Here is a 17,772-nt window from a genome sequence, read left to right on the forward strand (position 1 = left end):
GATAAATATTTTATCTTTGAGATATAAAACCATGATTATTGTTTAAGACTGGTTATTTAATACTAAGTGAGCTTGAAAATACAATGTATAAGTTGAGTTCGCATGAAACCTAAAGAAACGCGTAATTTGACCACTGCTTTTGCTATCAAACAACAGGATAAACAAACATGCATTTCAAAATTCTGACTTTTAAGGGCATAAATTCTTTGTTTCTGGTGGGACGATCAGTTCTATAATAAAATGTGTAGCTTTATATTCAATCAAAATAACCATTTTCAAAACCACTAAGATTATAACGAGTTTACAGTTTCCGAGCCTATTATACTTCTGAGCCAATGCAATGACACCGCTCCAGGGGACTTAATTAAAATTGTTCTTGCAATGCTAGTTCGTAGGCATTTTAAATAAGTTGAGGGCTTTTATGAAACGCTTTGTGGCTTTGCAAGAATCTGAGTGAGGCTATTTTGAGAAATAAATAATGAGTGGCTTAGATGAAGGCAAGGTTTTGTCATTATTGTTTTGGTGAGACAGAGCTATCATAAATATTAGTTAGATAAAGATAATCTACTCGTAGAATGGTAATTGAAAAAACAATAATAACAAATCACTGTCTTTGGCGTTTAAGAACAATATTTCTACCTTTAACTTGATCCAATCTTTCATCATCATCATCGTCAGGTCATTTGTTACCAAAGGAACATGGAGGATTTAGCCTACACACCCTACGATCTGACTCTGTGATTTAACCCATTAACGCCCATAGTGAAACCACGATATATTTTCATAATATTTTTTATTATTGCTACTGAATGGATTACAAGTAATCTATAAACACAAAAAAATATTGAAAAAAAATTAAAAACCTTGAAAAAAAACCCTGTACACAGGTGTGTACAGTACAGTACAGTGTGGCGGATCAGGTGAGAAATTTCCCGAAGCAAGGTCGCTCTACGCAAAGCGTTTTCAGGCATTTAGAGCAACACCAACGCCCCTCCTATGGCAAATAACACACCTTAGAGGGTTTACAATACGGTTATGCCCTCCATTGCTTGACTGTAAATATGATGTTGACGATGATGGCCGCGTCTTCGTTTTATTATTGGGTAAATACGATCTGGCAATAGATCGCCTAAAAGCCAATTGATCCAAGTACGTTGTGTTTTTGGTTTACACGGTAAGTACATATAAGCGCCATGCATTTGAGACCGCCATATCCACTAGTTTGGGTGATTTCATGAGCAGTAGAAAAAATGGGTGATATTTTTCTCCAAGTAGGATTTTCAGCAACTTCGTTACGAGCACGTTTTTGAGCCGGACCAAGGCTTGAAAGAGTTTCTTCATCGCTATTGACCCACTCCGGCTCTTCATCTGAAGGTTGGTCGCGTAATAGCTCGATAGTACCTGGTATATCTCAAAGTACCGAGGAAGTCAAATCATCTTATGCACCTTCTTCTTCATCACTAACAACAGCAGGATCAGGTGGTACGATGATAAATTTTAGCTCCGTATCGTCATCTTCAGCTGCCATAATGGATTCGATGGCTTCCTCTAGTTTTGAAACTCGTTTTGAGATGATAAACGTTATCTATGTGACATCTTCAATCATCAACCTGGTCTTGAAAAAAATGTTTTTCTTAGTATACATTCACCCACTGTACACAAGCGTGTACACCAACATTCTTGAAAAATTTTTGGTATGTTATATGTATATATTTATTATTTTTTTAGCTTATAATAATAATTAACAATGTAAACTTACCTTGAAACGTAGAATTGAATCAAAATAAAGCTAAAATATATTATATCAGTATTATTTCACAACCAGCGCCAGTCACTTTGAGAAAAGGTCGGAAAAAAATGTTAATTAGACATTTATTTTTACACCACCCTCCAACTTTTTTATATTTCTTACCTTGTATCGACATCTAGATTAGGTTTTATCAAGTAATTTGACTTAACATTAGAAGTTGCGTTCAGAAATAAAGTTTAAAGAAGTGTACACACGTGTGTACAGAGGGCGTTAATGGGTTAAGTGAACACTTAAAATCCTTTATTCGACTCTTACGACATCCATGGAAAAAGTGGCAGTATTATTCTACTCTTCCGAAACCACACGGGAACTTTATTCAAGTTTTAAAATTTCAAAATCGTATGAAATAGAGTCATTGTTCACTTAGTTCACTAGAATTTTAGAGTCCTAAATTACACTGAACAAATAACGGCAATATAAAAAACGCCATTGTTAAAGCAGTTTACAGCTGAATCTAAAACCGTAAAGATGGTATCAATTTTATTGCCAATATCTCGGGTTTGGGCCTAAAGGCCGTTAGATTGATAGATCTGCGTTTCCACTACATGTTGAAATAGTTTTTTATTGCTTGTTACAGATTACTTGGCAAGTGTACTCTACATTTCCTAATGCATTCTTTAATGGCAATCTACGGCACACGTTTTGAATGTGTTGAACAACGTCACAATGTTTGCTTAAACTATGGACTAAAATTCTTAACTAGGTTAAACAAATGAACATCGGAAAAAATATGTAAATACCTAGTTGAAAAACAAACGAATCGCGGATTAATTTCAATACTTAGTATTTTAATTATGAATTTGGGTCTAAGTTATTACTTGCTTATTTTTATATTTGGTGTATGAATAAATAAATTAATGTTTATAAGGAAATTTATTTATTTATTATTATTATTTATTATAAGCTCTATACAAGTGCTTACATCATTATCTTCATCATTATAAGCTCTATCATCACAGTTATTTCATATATTTCTACCACTGCTATTTTGTTAACTGCTTTCTTTTTAATCTGCAAGTGACTTATTTCTAAAATCACAAAAGTCAACCCCTTTAACATATAATAAGTAAGAATAATAATAATTTACTCTTAAATTTATGTTAAGTGGCGTGCAGTAATAAGAATTTCAGGTCAAAGTATGGGCCCATCACTCTTAGCCGCCCCTCATTTCCATGTCTTGGGTGGTGGCGCTACTGGAATTTTATTAAAATTATTCCATACGATTACGCGTTTGATAGAGTGCCTGCAGTGTGACGGCAATCAGTTTTATTTGATACAGCTTGCGAGAGGATATTGTGGATGGCTCATTTCGTTTTTTGATGAGGTATCCAAATTATTGTTGAGTTATGAAAAGTTAGCTATTGGGGTAATGTAGATAAAATCCTAATTTAAAATATTTATCGCACAATATGATCCTCCGATCCGGGCTGGAAGACGTAGCGTGGGCAGGCCTCCTACTAGGTGGACCGACGATCTGGTAAAAGTCGCGGGAAGAGCCTGGATGCGTTCAGCGCAGGACCGTGCATTGTGGAAAACCTTGGAGGAGGCCTTTGTCCAGCAGTGGACGTCATTTGGCTGAAACGAACGAATATGATCCTTAACGTGAGATTATGGTGGCTAGTTTTGGAGTATTTAAAACATTATATTGAAGTAGATATCATACTAATATCAACACACGATATTGATAGTGCCTTTTGAGAGAAAATAAAAAAAAAGTAAATAAAGTTTAAATTAAGCGAATACTACAGTCGAATTGACCCCACCAACAAAATCCAGCTCTAAACTTAATAGTTTGGGATGAAGGTAATACAAAATTCTAGTCGTACTCGTATTAAATTTCCAGACCCTCCATTCCGCTCTAGTGCTCATTTAACAAAACACCGAAAACACAAATTAAGCAAAACAGCTCAGATGTTCGAATCGCCACACTAATTCCACGGGCGACCCAAAAAGTTTCCACTCTTGCCTACAAATAGCAGTGTTGCCTTGAAAAATGGCAACCCCGGCCAGCCGATAATGTACGAGGCAGAACAATCCATCAGGGCGCGGGTAACCCCCTCCAACCCCCATTAGGGGTTTTGTAGATACGTTTTTACGATTTTTACGATCGCTTGCATAGTTTCGCACTGAAACATGCTTTTGAAAAATACTTTCTGGAATTTCACATGGAATGGAATTGCTATTTTCGTAATATATTGCGAATATTTTAAAAATATTCTGCTTTATTAAATTTTAATGTACTTCTCATCACCGGCCCACAGGTTTATTAATATTACAAAGATATTATTATGTAAAAGAGCTTTCAAAAAGCCAACTTGTCGAGAGTAATAAATTAGTGCATTTTATGAAAATGCTATTTCACGCTACAATTTTCTATTAAAAGATAAATTAATGTTGAAATGTGCTTCATTCTAATTGGCAATGCTCAATACCGTTGGAAAGTCACAAATGTTGTTGTGCGATTTTTACAAATACATTCTATTTGGAAAATACCCTAAAGATATTATTATTTAGGAGAAAAACGTTAAAAGAACAGTTTAGAATTAATAAGAGACTCTAGTCTTACACTTGAATAAAACGATCCCATTGTTATTCATACTATTCATTCCTTTTTAATAAAGAACAAATTGTAAGACAGTTAAAAACGAAACCTTTTCTTTTGCAGATCTCAATTTCAAGAACATGGACGAGAAATGTCGACTGAGTCGGAAATGAAACAGAAAACTAGGAAGAAAATTGTAAAACTTTGGCACGGCGAGACGACGTTATAGCCGGGCACCTTCTTAAAGCCATGTGAAGTGAAGGGGTCCCGAAGAAACTGTCATATCTAAAAGGCATATCGTGCGACAATCTGACTAAAGACATATCTTTTTATTTATGCTAGTCACCTTTTTGTGATAGTTAGTAAAATTGCTCAAATTAAACTCTAAGCTAAATAAGGAGATGTTGAGATTGAACTGACGATATTGAGAAAGTTGTAAACGAAGTTGAGGATAATGAAATTCACGATGGTTTTCTTAAGACGGAGGACGTTGATTTTGAAAGCCGTGCTGGTGTTGACGGCGGTGTGGTTCATGGTTGCTTTGTTGACCACAAATGGTGGGACACGGAACGCTATTGGCGCTCCGCCGATTGAGTACGAAGATCCGGAGGCGAAGCCGTTAAAGATGGCAAAGCCGACGTCTACGAAACGAAAGAGCGAATCGTATGGCAACAATCTGTCTGACGGTAAGTCACTACGAGTAACACAAAACGCTTGGGTGGTGTTTTAGCGGTTGCTTTGTTTCTTTTTACGTAACCTTTTAGCACTAACTTTTTAAAGGACAGGCAAAAGAAATGTACATAATATCCTTAGGTATATATAATTCTTGCAGAACATTTAATTCACTTTCCTTTATTTGAGCAAATTATTTTTTTTTTCTTTTATTATCCCTTATATTTTTGACTAATTTACTGCAAAGATTTTTTGCAATACTTTGTTTTAGTGCCTCTTAAATACCTTAACGTAACGTTTCTCTTTCTCTGCATGCGTAACACTTTTTTATTTGTTGCTTTTTACTAGATACTATGCATGATAATGTACGTTTGTCCATCACAGAACATCGTGCTGTCAATTGGATCGATCGGATATCTGGTTTTGAAGGTAATTTTGAAAACCATTTAGTAAAGAAAGCAAAAAAATACATCTAATTTGAAAAACATAACGTCACACTCTTGTCAAAGAACGTGTTTCATGATAATTTTCAATTTCAAACGTGCCCTGATTTCAAAAGCGAATGTGCTCATTATTAAGAATAACTTTTTGCCAGTATTTTTTTCAAATCTTTTGTCCATTCATATAACGTTATATCTCGATGAAAACAATAGAGTCTTATAAATTATTTTACTATTACTACGTTTTATAGTTTTAATAAAAAAAGAGGTTGTTTTTATACAGGTTGTTAGGTAAATGGGTATATGAGCCGACACTAGCCCATGTTAACATGGGCATATAAATGGTATGGTGAAGTCAGAAATTTGATATCTTCATTTTAATTATTTCAATTTTCATACAAATCGGATTTCATAAAATTTTTTTTGTATGACAATTAAAAAAATTAAATGATATATCAAATTTCTGACTTCACCACACCATTTATATGTCCAGATTAACATGGGCTAGTGTCGGTTCATATACCCATTTACCTAACACCCTGTATAAGATGACCAAGTCAAATGTTTCAACAATTTTAAAATAGTACTTGTAAAAAAACATACAATACACAGTGTATTTTTTCTAAAACTGGATAAGTATGAAGTTCTATTCCCAGAAATACTGCGGACCATTATCAATAAAACATAATGAGAAAAAATCTAGCTTTATTATCTGTGAGGAAAAAGTAAATGTGCCATTTTATTATGGGTGGTGTCTGTAATAAAATTAATAGTAATTTTATGTGCTTTTCGTTTTATTTTAATGTCGGATGTGTAGTCTCACTTTTTGCGATTCAACCGCAGATGTTCAATGGTGTCGGTGTATGTACATAACCTTTAGTTTAAAAACTGGAAATGGTGATTGGATCGTTTGGATTAATGGTTATGGTGTCTGATTATGTCAATTACTTGTACAGATGATACTATTTTTTGTTATGAAACATCTGTAAATCAGTATCTACTTGAAGATGTATTTTTGTGATTGTGTACCATGTTTATTGTGTATGATAAATACAATAAAAATAAAACGTTAATGTAGTTGGATATTATAAACTCAGAAGATTTTTGTCTGATTGTTAGATGTCTTCGAGAATTATTTTGAAGCAAAACATAATGGAACCCAATTTAATACAGTCTTAATCTATAGAATTAGAAATTACTTTATCCAGCTTAACCGAGAACAAATTGCGAGTGTTCAAATCTGTTGCCTATTTTATTACCGTTTGATGGTTCTAAAGAAATAAGATAACATTATAATATACAACCTGAATTTATTTGCCTCTGGGCTCAAGCTCGGATCAGGTACCCCAGCAATCATTCCCACGCTCGCCTTCTAAAGGATGTTACAATACTAATAGCTAATATCCTGCAGGCTTAGGTGTACTAGCTGCCCCTGGCTCGGACAATGCTCCCGGCGAACTCGGCAAACCGGTCGTGCTACCCAAGAATATAAGCGAGGATACGAAGACAGCCGTCTCTGAGGGATGGAAAAAGAACGCTTTCAATCAGTATGTCAGCGACCTCATATCGATCCGGAGGAAACTGCCCGACCCCAGGGACGAGTGGTAAGGAAATGAAATGATAAATATAATGATACATTAGGTCCGGGAAATTGGGAAAAATCCCCGACGGATTTTAGTCTGATTTGATCCGTAGTAACGGAGATTAAGGGCGAGTTGGAGTAGTGAAATTATGTCGATCGTATCTCACGCACAACTAGTAAATAAGAATGAAGGTTTGACGAGATTTCTATACAGGTTCGGGCATACTAAAGATGAAATCACTAAATTAAAAGCTCTGAAACATCTTATTTTAAAATAAAAAGTAATTTCTTGATTTACTTGATTTTATGTTTTTAAAGAGGTTTTTAATACAAATCCCTGTGACAGCTTGACAAATATTAAGTGGGTATTTATTAAATGTTTAAAAATCTTGTGTCAAACTGGCTGTTATTCTTTATTACTTCTACAGAACTACTCTTGGCAATATTTTCTCTTTCTTATTAATTTTTCTGTTCCCAGGTGTAAACTCCCGGGTCGATATCTTAGCAACCTTCCGCAGACGTCTGTGGTGATCTGTTTCCACAATGAAGCGTGGTCTGTACTGCTCAGGACAGTGCACTCCGTTTTGGACAGGTCGCCTGCTCATCTGATAAAGGAAATCATCCTCGTCGATGACTTTTCTGATATGCGTAAGTGCCTAATACCTTAAGTGCCTTAAGCTAGCTAATAAATAAATGTTATAGTATAGTGAGCGTCAAATAGTTCGTGACACCCAAAGTAGCCAAAAAGTTCGCAACACGTCTTTGTTATAATTGGAATATGGTTGTATGTGGCCAATGTGGGTGACACGAACTGTTTGTCACTGACTGTACTAGAATTAGCATTCTCTAAGGCTGGCTTGCACCATCTTATTTTAACTATGACAAACGTCAAAAATCTGTCAAACTCCAAAAAAAAAACAATGGTTATCGTTAAAGTAACGGTCAAAGTTAGGTGGTGCAACTCAGCCTTAGGTTATAATTGCTTATAACAATAAACTGCAAACTTGCTTGCAGTTTGTTTTACGTTTATAAGTTGACAGGTCGTATCCTTTTGCCATTAGGGTTGCAATTCGTGATTAAAAATGTAGTCGTCAAACGTGAAAGAAATTGTACGGGAATGGTGTTGTGAGGCAGCTCTCCCATTGTTTGTTTTAATTATTGTAAAAGATTTGCCTGTGTGGGTCATTTGCGCCACCGATGGTCGATAATAAAATCATATAAATAATTACCTACTAGGCACCTATATTTTTAACGAAAGCTTCCTTTATGAAAATAAAAATTGCGTTTCTTTTGGGCAAGTTCACTTTTTCATAGTTCAATCATATTTCTATACCTTATAATAAGCTCACTTTGTGTAAAAAAAAAACTTTTATGTTTATTAATTCTAAAAAACATTGTGGTGAAAATTATGTAAAAAAAATTTCACTTAAAAACATTTTCCTTTTCTATCCTTCATAAAAATGCAAGCGTAACAGTATCTTTATATTACGTTTAGCTAAAGTGAACAGTTCCCACGAGAGCTTTATTGTACTGGTTTAACTCGACGTTACTTAGCCTCATTCAGACACGTAAATTTTCTTATCCAGAAATAATTTCATATTTCTAACAGCGTATAATTTCTTCCAGCACATCTGATGCAGCAATTAGATGATTACATGTCCTCGCTGCCGAAAGTTAGGATAGTGAGGGCGGCGCGGCGGGAAGGACTCATTAGAGCTAGATTGCTCGGGGCACGATACGTTACCGCTCCTGTTCTAACGTATCTAGATAGCCACTGCGAGTGCACAGAGGGTAAGCACAATACTGTACAGCTAACGCTAAATCAGCGAAGTAAATTGCCCCTTAGGGTTGTGATCATAAAGGTCACAAGCTTATGAACAAAGGAGTTTACTGATTCGAAGTCTGCTGGAAACTTCGTGTGTTGCAATTTGGGCTGGGTATCATAATTTATGATAGTGCCGGTAGCTATTCAACAACCTATGATAAACATTAATGATCCTTATGATAAAATACTAAATATTTCGTTCAAATTCCAGGTTGGCTTGAACCGCTGCTGGACAGAATTGCACGAAACAAAACAACAGTGGTTTGCCCCGTCATCGATGTGATCGATGATAACACATTAGAGTATCATTATAGAGACTCATCATCAGTCAATGTAGGTGGGTTTGACTGGAACCTGCAGTTCAATTGGCACCCCGTACCATCAAGAGAGCGAGCGAGACACCAACATACGGCAGAGCCGGTCTGGTCTCCGACTATGGCTGGTGGTCTCTTCGCCATAGACAAGGAGTTCTTTGAGAAGCTGGGAACGTATGACAGCGGCTTCGATATCTGGGGTGGGGAGAATCTAGAACTTTCCTTCAAGACGTGGATGTGCGGTGGAACGCTTGAAATTGTTCCGTGTTCGCACGTCGGTCATATCTTCAGGAAGCGTTCGCCCTACAAGTGGCGAACTGGTGTGAATGTATTGAAGAAGAATTCCGTGCGGTTAGCTGAGGTAAACAAATCTCATTTCAATAGTTAGTTTACTATTGTTTAATGCAGAAATTACATTATTTTATTGTGTTCTAGGTTTGGCTGGATGACTACGCGAAGTATTACTATCAGCGTGTAGGTAATGACAAAGGAAACTATGGAGACGTAAGTGGCAGGAAAGCGCTGAGGGAGAAGCTTGGTTGCAAATCTTTTGAATGGTACTTGAAGAATATTTATCCTGAACTCTTCATTCCTGGAGAATCAGTCGCTCATGGCGAGGTATGTTTAATACTTAATTACTCACAAATGTTTTTCATCAATATTAAAAAAAGATTTTTTAGAAGTTTGATTTTTAATGATTTGGACAAATTATTGTATGCTGATGAGTGCAAAAATATTTACATGTCCTTCAAAATTATTACCTGTACAGATCCGAAATGTCGCCTTCCAAAAGATATGTTTGGACTCCCCGACGCGCAAGTCGGATCATCATAAACCCGTCGGCCTATACCCGTGTCACCGACAAGGAGGAAATCAGGTCTTCTGTCGTTTTCAATACGACCTAACGCGGCAGTACCACTTTGTTCGAGTTTATATTTTCGTTTTTTTATTTAGTCACTTTTATGCACTCTTCCGAAGCACTATCCATGCACGGATTTTTCACAGCACATGCACGGAATGTTCTCATATTATATGACCCGTAATAGGTACGAAATGAAGCATTCCGATCTCGATTCTGCCTCGATGGGGAGTCTGAAGAGAATTCTGGAGAAGCAGTACCGTTGATGATTCATAAATGTCACCATGGTGGTGGCAGACAGGTACCTCAGAAAGGGGGAACATTGTTTGGCAAAAAAATAGAACTGGTACTAAAATTGTGTGATGAACACCATATAACTTATTCTATTATGAGGAATAAGTGATTTGTTTTCGATTTTGTTTATGTTTGTTTTCATTTCCATTATCACAAGTAGCATGATCACTTGAAGTCAGTCCTTATGAGGAATCTTAAAGTTATAAGTCCATATCTGAAATTATATTTCAAGCTATGATGGTAAATCAATCACGTTCACAAAAGCCCCGTTTATCAAGTGATGATGTTAAACAAGCACGCTTGCTTTTGGCACGCCTATTTAACTTATGGATGGCATCAGATCGCGAACCCATGGTCGGATATGTGCATCGACTCCGCGGCCGGCCCCGAAGACATGAAGAAATCAGTCAACGTTTGGCCTTGCCACGGGGAGTACGGAAACCAGGTTTGTCGAGGCAGCCAATTACTGTTCACACATGCTTTCGCTTACATCTTGTAGTGGTTGTTGGTGCTCATCGATTTGTGGTAAGGTTTGTGGGTATTACTGGTCAAAATCGTTTCGTCTTCTTTATCGATTTCTTTGCCAACTAATTCTCATACGTCATTTTTATCATGTGGGATTCAGTTATAAATGCAATATTAAATGAAAAGCGTCTTATTCATAGACGAAACGATTTGCCTCATAATAACAATATTAAAATGCATAGTTCTACTTAGCAAGTACTAATACGCAAAACATTTCCGTGTCGTACATTTCATTCAGCATTCGACACGCATCTGTTTTGCATGTTCCATTTAACTATTAATAATGCATAAAATACTATAACATTATTATAACGAATACCATTACTGATTCATTGTTATGCAATAAACTTCCTCGTGTGTTTAAACTTCACGTAAATTCGAAAGGTTTTGAGTTTTCGCATATTATACTCTTCCAATTTGGTACTGCCGCAAGGAATTAGATATAGTATAACATATTTTTTATTATACTAACATGTATAGTATAGTCATTGTTTGTTATTTTAATTTGTAGTTACGTAAACTGTGTGAGTTTGAGGGTATGGTTTTGGGTGAACTTTTAGGTTCATGATTTAGAATCCAGATTTTAGACATTATTTTTGTAAAGAAATTATTTGAACTTATCTGTAGATAAAACAAAATTGAAGGTTTCCATGGGTATTTTTAGCGACAAAGTGTCCCCATAAGCCGAAATCGATAAAGGCTTCATATACACGTACGGTACTTAACATCGTCCGGGGGCGTAAGATGTAAAGAACAAAGCAGACTTTAAGCACATTCGGCAATGTGATACCCTTATTAATCCCTTTATACTTATATCGTTGATTTAGTATTGTTATATTTATATAGGTAATTCAAATACTTAATGACATAAAATTTGAATAATATGTCTATAAATTACATTACCTGTAAGTAATAATATAATGAAGCATTTATTTAAAAAAAATGAAAAATTTTATGCCTTGTTACGTTTTGGCTCAAAATAACTAAATAGGTAAATAATTTCGTAACAAAATAATATTCTGATCATTTGCATAGAGCACCGCGGCAAAAGAATCATACAGTGGAGTGTAGGGTAGGTATACTTAACATTGATGAAACAAACGCTGGCTGTAACAGCGTATTACACTTGAAAATTTCGACGGGTTCATCCAGTGTCTAAGTATCTCAGTTGGAAGAGCAGTCGCCCGGCAAGCGGAAGGTCGTGGGTTCAATTCCCGCCTTAGGCAGTTCGATTTTTTCAAGTTATTTATAATTTTCAAATCAGTGGAGGAAAAACTTATGAGGTATATCATAATATCTATGCTGTCTCTGGCTTACCTTTCATCATGCAATAATAATAATGGTTGTAATCAGGTTGCCCAGTATGCTAAAAGTCTTAAGTTCACCCATTTTATTAGGTTACTTTTGTTGGAAAGTATTAAGATAAAATATTACGCTTTGAAAATATTCTCGCTGTTTCATCCACATTTTATCAGACACATGGCTGTGGATTTGACAGCTCCAATACTTTCTTGGCGTGGTACTAATTTTGTCAATTTGTGCCAAATGTTTGAATATATCTTTCGTGTTTTCCAGTACTGGATGTATTCCAAGAACGGTGAGATCAGGCGTGACGAAACGTGTCTGGATTATTCTGGACATGATGTGGTCCTGTACCCTTGCCACGGCGCCAAAGGCAACCAGCTGTGGTTGTATGACCCTATTGTAAGTTTTATTTACTTCTGTATAATGTTTATATGTTTAAGATAGATCTAACCACTTGGTTAAATTGAAGCATGCTCTCTATAGGATATAATATCGTGGACTGAATACGATTTTAATATGTCCCTCATAACTTACGAGTAGTGACATTCTTGTCTTGTTGCCAATAGGACAGGACCTTATTGATATGCCTCAGCTGTCCGTCTGTTTGTATTTTGTTAAGCCTCAAACTTGTTACATTATTCGAATAGAATAAACAATACAGTGCCCGCAATATTCTAAAATCATTAACTATTCCATTCTCTCAATACTAAGAGCCTATATTTAGGCCTATGCTTCATGGAATATTTTAAAATATAGACTTCTATTTTCCAGACGAAGCTCCTGAAGCACGGTTCCAGCGAGAAGTGCATGGCGATATCCCCCAATAAGGACAAAGTGGTGATGGAGACGTGCAACGAGTCTGAAACCCGTCAGATGTGGAACATGGAGAACTTCAACCCTGACAGACTGACCCCAGAGCTAACGGCCGAGTAGCCGGAGGCCTACGATGAGGTCCTCTTCATATAATACGAGAGAAAGACTCATTTGAAATTACCAAACTCGAAGTGAAGTGAAGTGACTTGTGAGTTTCTACAAATATTTTTTTCGGATAAAACGTCTTTGTGCTGATGTGGTGACGACGCGTTTCACTGCGCTGGTACGTAGGGTAAACGGTAGTGGGAGTTTTGTAAATGTTGATGCTCCTACAGTTTTGAAAATTTTTGTAGAGTTTAATGAAATCAAGAAAAAATCAGGCTTTTAAAAAGTATAGTTGTGACCACTATTTACCACCTGTGTGTAAGACGCTTTACAAGAGGCCATGTATGTAATAAGGTTGTTACTGAAGATTGAAACTTAGTTAATGAAGGTAATTTTAAAATGCTTGTGTGTGTAGATATAAATGGGGGTAGCTGAAAACTTATTGAATCACTTAATGACCCCACTATGGGCCTAAGTTTCAGAACTGATTTTGATGATAATAGAAAAACCCAATAGTTCGACTTGTCTGTATAAGTTCAATGAAGTAGGACTGTATATTATTTTTGAAATAGTTTTAGCTTCACTTGAAATCTATAGTTTTAAATTGTATTTTGTTTTATTCCATTTGAGAATTATATACCTTGTTTTCATTTGGTATTTTTAAAGTAGCTCAAACAAATAAATTTAATTTTAAATTGTATTGTACCTAGTTATTTTTTAGTCTTAAAAATTTAAAATTAAATTTTATTGAAATTGACATGACGAATTTAAAATTTATTGTTTTGTTTTGTTTCATTTGTCTAAGATTTTATTTTTATAGCGTTTATGCAAGGTTCTAAAATAATAATCATATCTTTGTTGTATATTTTAATGTATGTTTATGAGAAAAACTTTAGGAAACATCACGTAATAGTATTTTTGTGAAGTATTAAACACTTGTTTACTATTATTAAATACTTCCCCTTGTACATATCCAATCGTATTAAAATACATATTTGTCAGTAAATCTTTTATAATATCATATTTATTACAGCTAATATTAATAATGCGGATAAAGACTAGCTTTTACACAATTATTGTGATTTATTTAAATTAGGTGATAAAATAGTCATTCGGACATAGTTGTTAGAAAATTAAACTAGTTAAATGTAATGTACATTTATAAATAGATAGTGATAAAAATTTTAGAAATCTGTTCGTTATGGAAAACCTATTGAATATATTTTTTATATGACACACAGAATTACATGTGGGATAGTTTGTTTATTTTCATTTCACACATAAAATGGAATTTACGAAACTGTAAAATTTTAAGTTACATTTCTGGTAGTTTCATCGAAATGTGACAAAGTTTTCTGTATAAGTTCACACGTAAACATCAAAATCTAAAATTAATTAATCTTACATCACGGTTTTCGAAAACCAATTTACTATAAATAAATATGTAAGTAAATATAGAATTGAGTACCTACCAGTACCAGCATGTTCACTTAAAACATTCCAATGTGTGATCTAATTTTAATATAAAATGTATCATAGATTTAAAAGTAACTATTTTGATGAAACTGATCAATCTTCCATTTTTAATAAGTTTAAAACCAAATTGTATGAATACTGTAAACTACAATTCATGCTTTGTTACATATCAACTTTACTATCATATCACACAGGAAACATATTATTCAACAATACATATTATTCGAAACAATATCAAATGAAAATGTTGACATGTCATGAGTAAATATTTTACAAATTTTTCTGGGTTAAACTTGTTTGTAAGTTCCATCTTCTTTACACATCATAAAATAACTGCCAGATAGTCTTCCTAGAAATTCTTCTACTTTAAAAAATAAATAGTACAAAATAATTCTGTATAGAAACATCTCCGTTCTGCACTGATTTTTCAAGATTTACTTCTATTTTACTGTCATCCGTCAAAAAATCTAACTGTTATAGCATGTATGTATAATATTGTGTTAAAGAGGTATATTTGATATTATTGATGTTTTAATAAAATATTTTTAACTCAATCATAATCACCCAACTACAAAACGTTAACCTATTGAAATAAAACCGAAAAAAGTAAGGAGCAGTTGCCTGTATCATTATTTTTGTCTTAATCCAAGTATTTAGTAATAAGTGCTCTTAAGTTCCTTGGGTCAATGAAATATCCTTGCATTTCATGTAAATACTGATGTTCATGTTTCAAATATTGTTAGTTAATCTTAAAAAATACTGTAACAATAGGGGTCTTTGTATTAATGGCTACAAAATGACGGAGCTGATTCATGATGATACTTTTTATTACGACGAATAGCCTAAAATCTAAATGCTCAAGGTAGGGGTTGCAAGTCCCGGTACTAAGGAGTGTTACTGAATTCCCGGTACCAGGTCTAAGCCAGTACCGGGAAAACCGGGAAATTCGGGAATTTCGGTACCCACGTGAATGGTTATTATTTATTAAAACAAATTACCTAATTTGTACGTAACTTTAATAAAAATGTAAATAGGTTAACAAAAATATTAAACTTTTTCTGTTCAGTTCAATTGGTTTGTTACCTTAATAATAAATCAGTCCAAACAGTTACACAACACGACAAAACTAGTTATAAATGCCTATTAAAAATCATAACCGCCATATTCATAAAAAGCAACAATCGTTTAATCAACCTATTTTAGTTAAAATATGTTTTCTCACTTTCTATCAATGTCAAATACTGGCAGCGACAAGAGTTAGAGTAGGCGCACACCGTTGATTTTTAGTAGGCCGATAGTTGTGCCCGATTTTAATTTGTATGAAGAATCGGCCAAATCGAATCGGCGTAGTGTGCGCACTCCCATACATGCCCATACTGATCAACTGCCCGACTAAACTATCGGCCGACGAAAAATCAACGGTGGGCGCCTACTCTTAGGGACAAAACATAAATTAACTAAATTAGGTTTATAAAAAAACACGCTGTTGAAAGAAATAATAAGTAGTATCTAAGTACAATCAGATAAAACAATCAGTCTTAAAAGGATAGTAATGAATTAGGAACATTATTAATATTTTTTCATTTGTTGATAGTGTGTACGTAAAAAGATGATGGCATCTAGTCAAAAAATTGTTATTAAAAATAAATTATTGAAGTCCCGAAAGTACCGAAAGTCCCGGGAATTGCATCGTCAGTACCGGAACTAGATAAAGGATTAGATTATCGGGAATTCCCGGGAAAAATGAGTACCGGGATTTCCCGGGAGCAAACCCTAGCTCAAGGGCTTAAAAGGAAACAAGCACGTATAGAAATACAGCAAAAAGTTTATTTTACAAAATTGTGAATTAGCCTCCATCAATCCTTGTATTCGTAAACTAAATGAAGTCGGTTAAAATAGTATTAAAACTTGTATAGAATCGTAGTTCTTATTGTGTCGAGGTAGGACGTTTAAATGTGCCTTATATCATTACGTAGGTAATTATTATATATTTGAATGTTGAAAATTTCTGTATATAAAGCGGTGTCTCCATTGTATTATAAATAGTATGATAGCGAAATGTTAGACGGCGATAAAGTATAGTATTTGTAAAATAAAGCATTATGTTGGATTTGTACGATGGTTATTTTATTTATCCTATAATAAGGCTATTAAGGCTAAATTGCACCAACTTACTTTAACCGTAACTTTAACAATAACCGGTGTTTTTTGTATGGAGTTTGACAAATTTTTGACGTTTGTTAAAGTTAGAGTAAGACGGTGCAACTCAGCTATAAGAGTGTCATTTATCTTCTTGAAAATTAATCACTTTTGTTAATCACACCTGTTTAATCGACTTTTAGTTTTAAATATTATGTAAAAGATAGGTATAAAAACCTTCCAAAAATATGGTTTAAATTGCTATCAACTCTATACTAGATAAAGTTTGACCGGCGAAAAGAGCGATAAAAAAGAAAGGTGTCAATCTGCCCTAAATCCCTCTTGATAGAGCCAAATGGCTATTTCAGATATCCCACTACACAGGGGTCAACTAAGCATTTTTTCTCATATCAGTACTTAGCCAATCCATCCATCTCACTCGCTCTAGCCAGCTTCCATACGAGTAAAAAGGACGAATATACTGACATCGTTTGCAACGTACGGCTTTTCAGTGCCGGACGTAACAAAAAGTAGGAGTCTAGCGTCCACCGGAGTAGGGCGACATGCATGATTGGCAACTTTGCAAGCTTGGAAAGTCTGCACCGGTAAGTTCTTTTATTTTCAGGGAAAACAGAACAGCCATGTTTTCTGCTGCAGATAAAGTGGAAATACCTATTAAGTAGGTATGTAAGAAATAACGAACAAAGGAAAAAACAGCTTTAAAGCTTACCATGTTTTCGTTTCATAAAATCAGTGCTTTAATAGTAGGTACACTCATGTCAAAATGACCTATTGTTGATCTAAAATAGAATCTCACGTTAAGTGCATTAAGTACACTAAAATTGAGCACCTACACTACATTTTAGTAACACTTCGAAATGAACTCGTTACATTTTACGATAGTTGCCATTTTTTTCGGGTAGTTACAATTTCTTCCGAGTAAAAACTACACCGGTCCTGTAGGTACAATTACTCAACGTTATACCGCAGTATCAGTGTTTGTGATGTGTTTTGAAGCCTCAACAATATTTTTCGTAAAGTTTGTTTCCACTGTGTTCATTATGTGACAAA

At 34.7% G+C, this 17,772-nt stretch overlaps 1 protein-coding gene across 7 annotated transcripts in view; it reads left to right on the top strand.

Moving 5' to 3' along the window:
• The window catches only part of LOC135075734 (putative polypeptide N-acetylgalactosaminyltransferase 9), a 246,261-nt gene extending 229,583 nt beyond the window's left edge, over positions 1 to 16,678 (top strand). For 5 of the 7 annotated variants that reach the window (XM_063970196.1, XM_063970195.1, XM_063970194.1 and 2 more), the window contains 11 exons: positions 4,476 to 5,038; positions 5,409 to 5,453; positions 6,876 to 7,068; positions 7,525 to 7,694; positions 8,673 to 8,837; positions 9,083 to 9,546; positions 9,621 to 9,803; positions 9,955 to 10,062; positions 12,439 to 12,567; positions 12,940 to 15,424; positions 16,346 to 16,678. In XM_063970196.1, coding sequence (XP_063826266.1) covers positions 4,807 to 5,038; positions 5,409 to 5,453; positions 6,876 to 7,068; positions 7,525 to 7,694; positions 8,673 to 8,837; positions 9,083 to 9,546; positions 9,621 to 9,803; positions 9,955 to 10,062; positions 12,439 to 12,567; positions 12,940 to 13,101 — 1,851 coding nt within the window. In that variant the 5' untranslated portion in view covers positions 4,476 to 4,806 and the 3' untranslated portion in view covers positions 13,102 to 15,424; positions 16,346 to 16,678. Of the gene's footprint in view, positions 1 to 4,475; positions 5,039 to 5,408; positions 5,454 to 6,875; positions 7,069 to 7,524; positions 7,695 to 8,672; positions 8,838 to 9,082; positions 9,547 to 9,620; positions 9,804 to 9,954; positions 10,063 to 10,678; positions 10,784 to 12,438; positions 12,568 to 12,939; positions 15,425 to 16,345 lie in introns of all 7 variants that reach the window. The other 2 variants (XM_063970199.1, XM_063970200.1) reach the window with 2 other exon arrangements.
• The last annotated feature ends 1,094 nt before the right edge of the window (positions 16,679 to 17,772 follow it).

The sequence above is a fragment of the Ostrinia nubilalis genome, chromosome 10 (assembly GCF_963855985.1).
Source record: "Ostrinia nubilalis chromosome 10, ilOstNubi1.1, whole genome shotgun sequence".
NCBI classification, from domain to species: domain Eukaryota; kingdom Metazoa; phylum Arthropoda; class Insecta; order Lepidoptera; family Crambidae; genus Ostrinia; species Ostrinia nubilalis.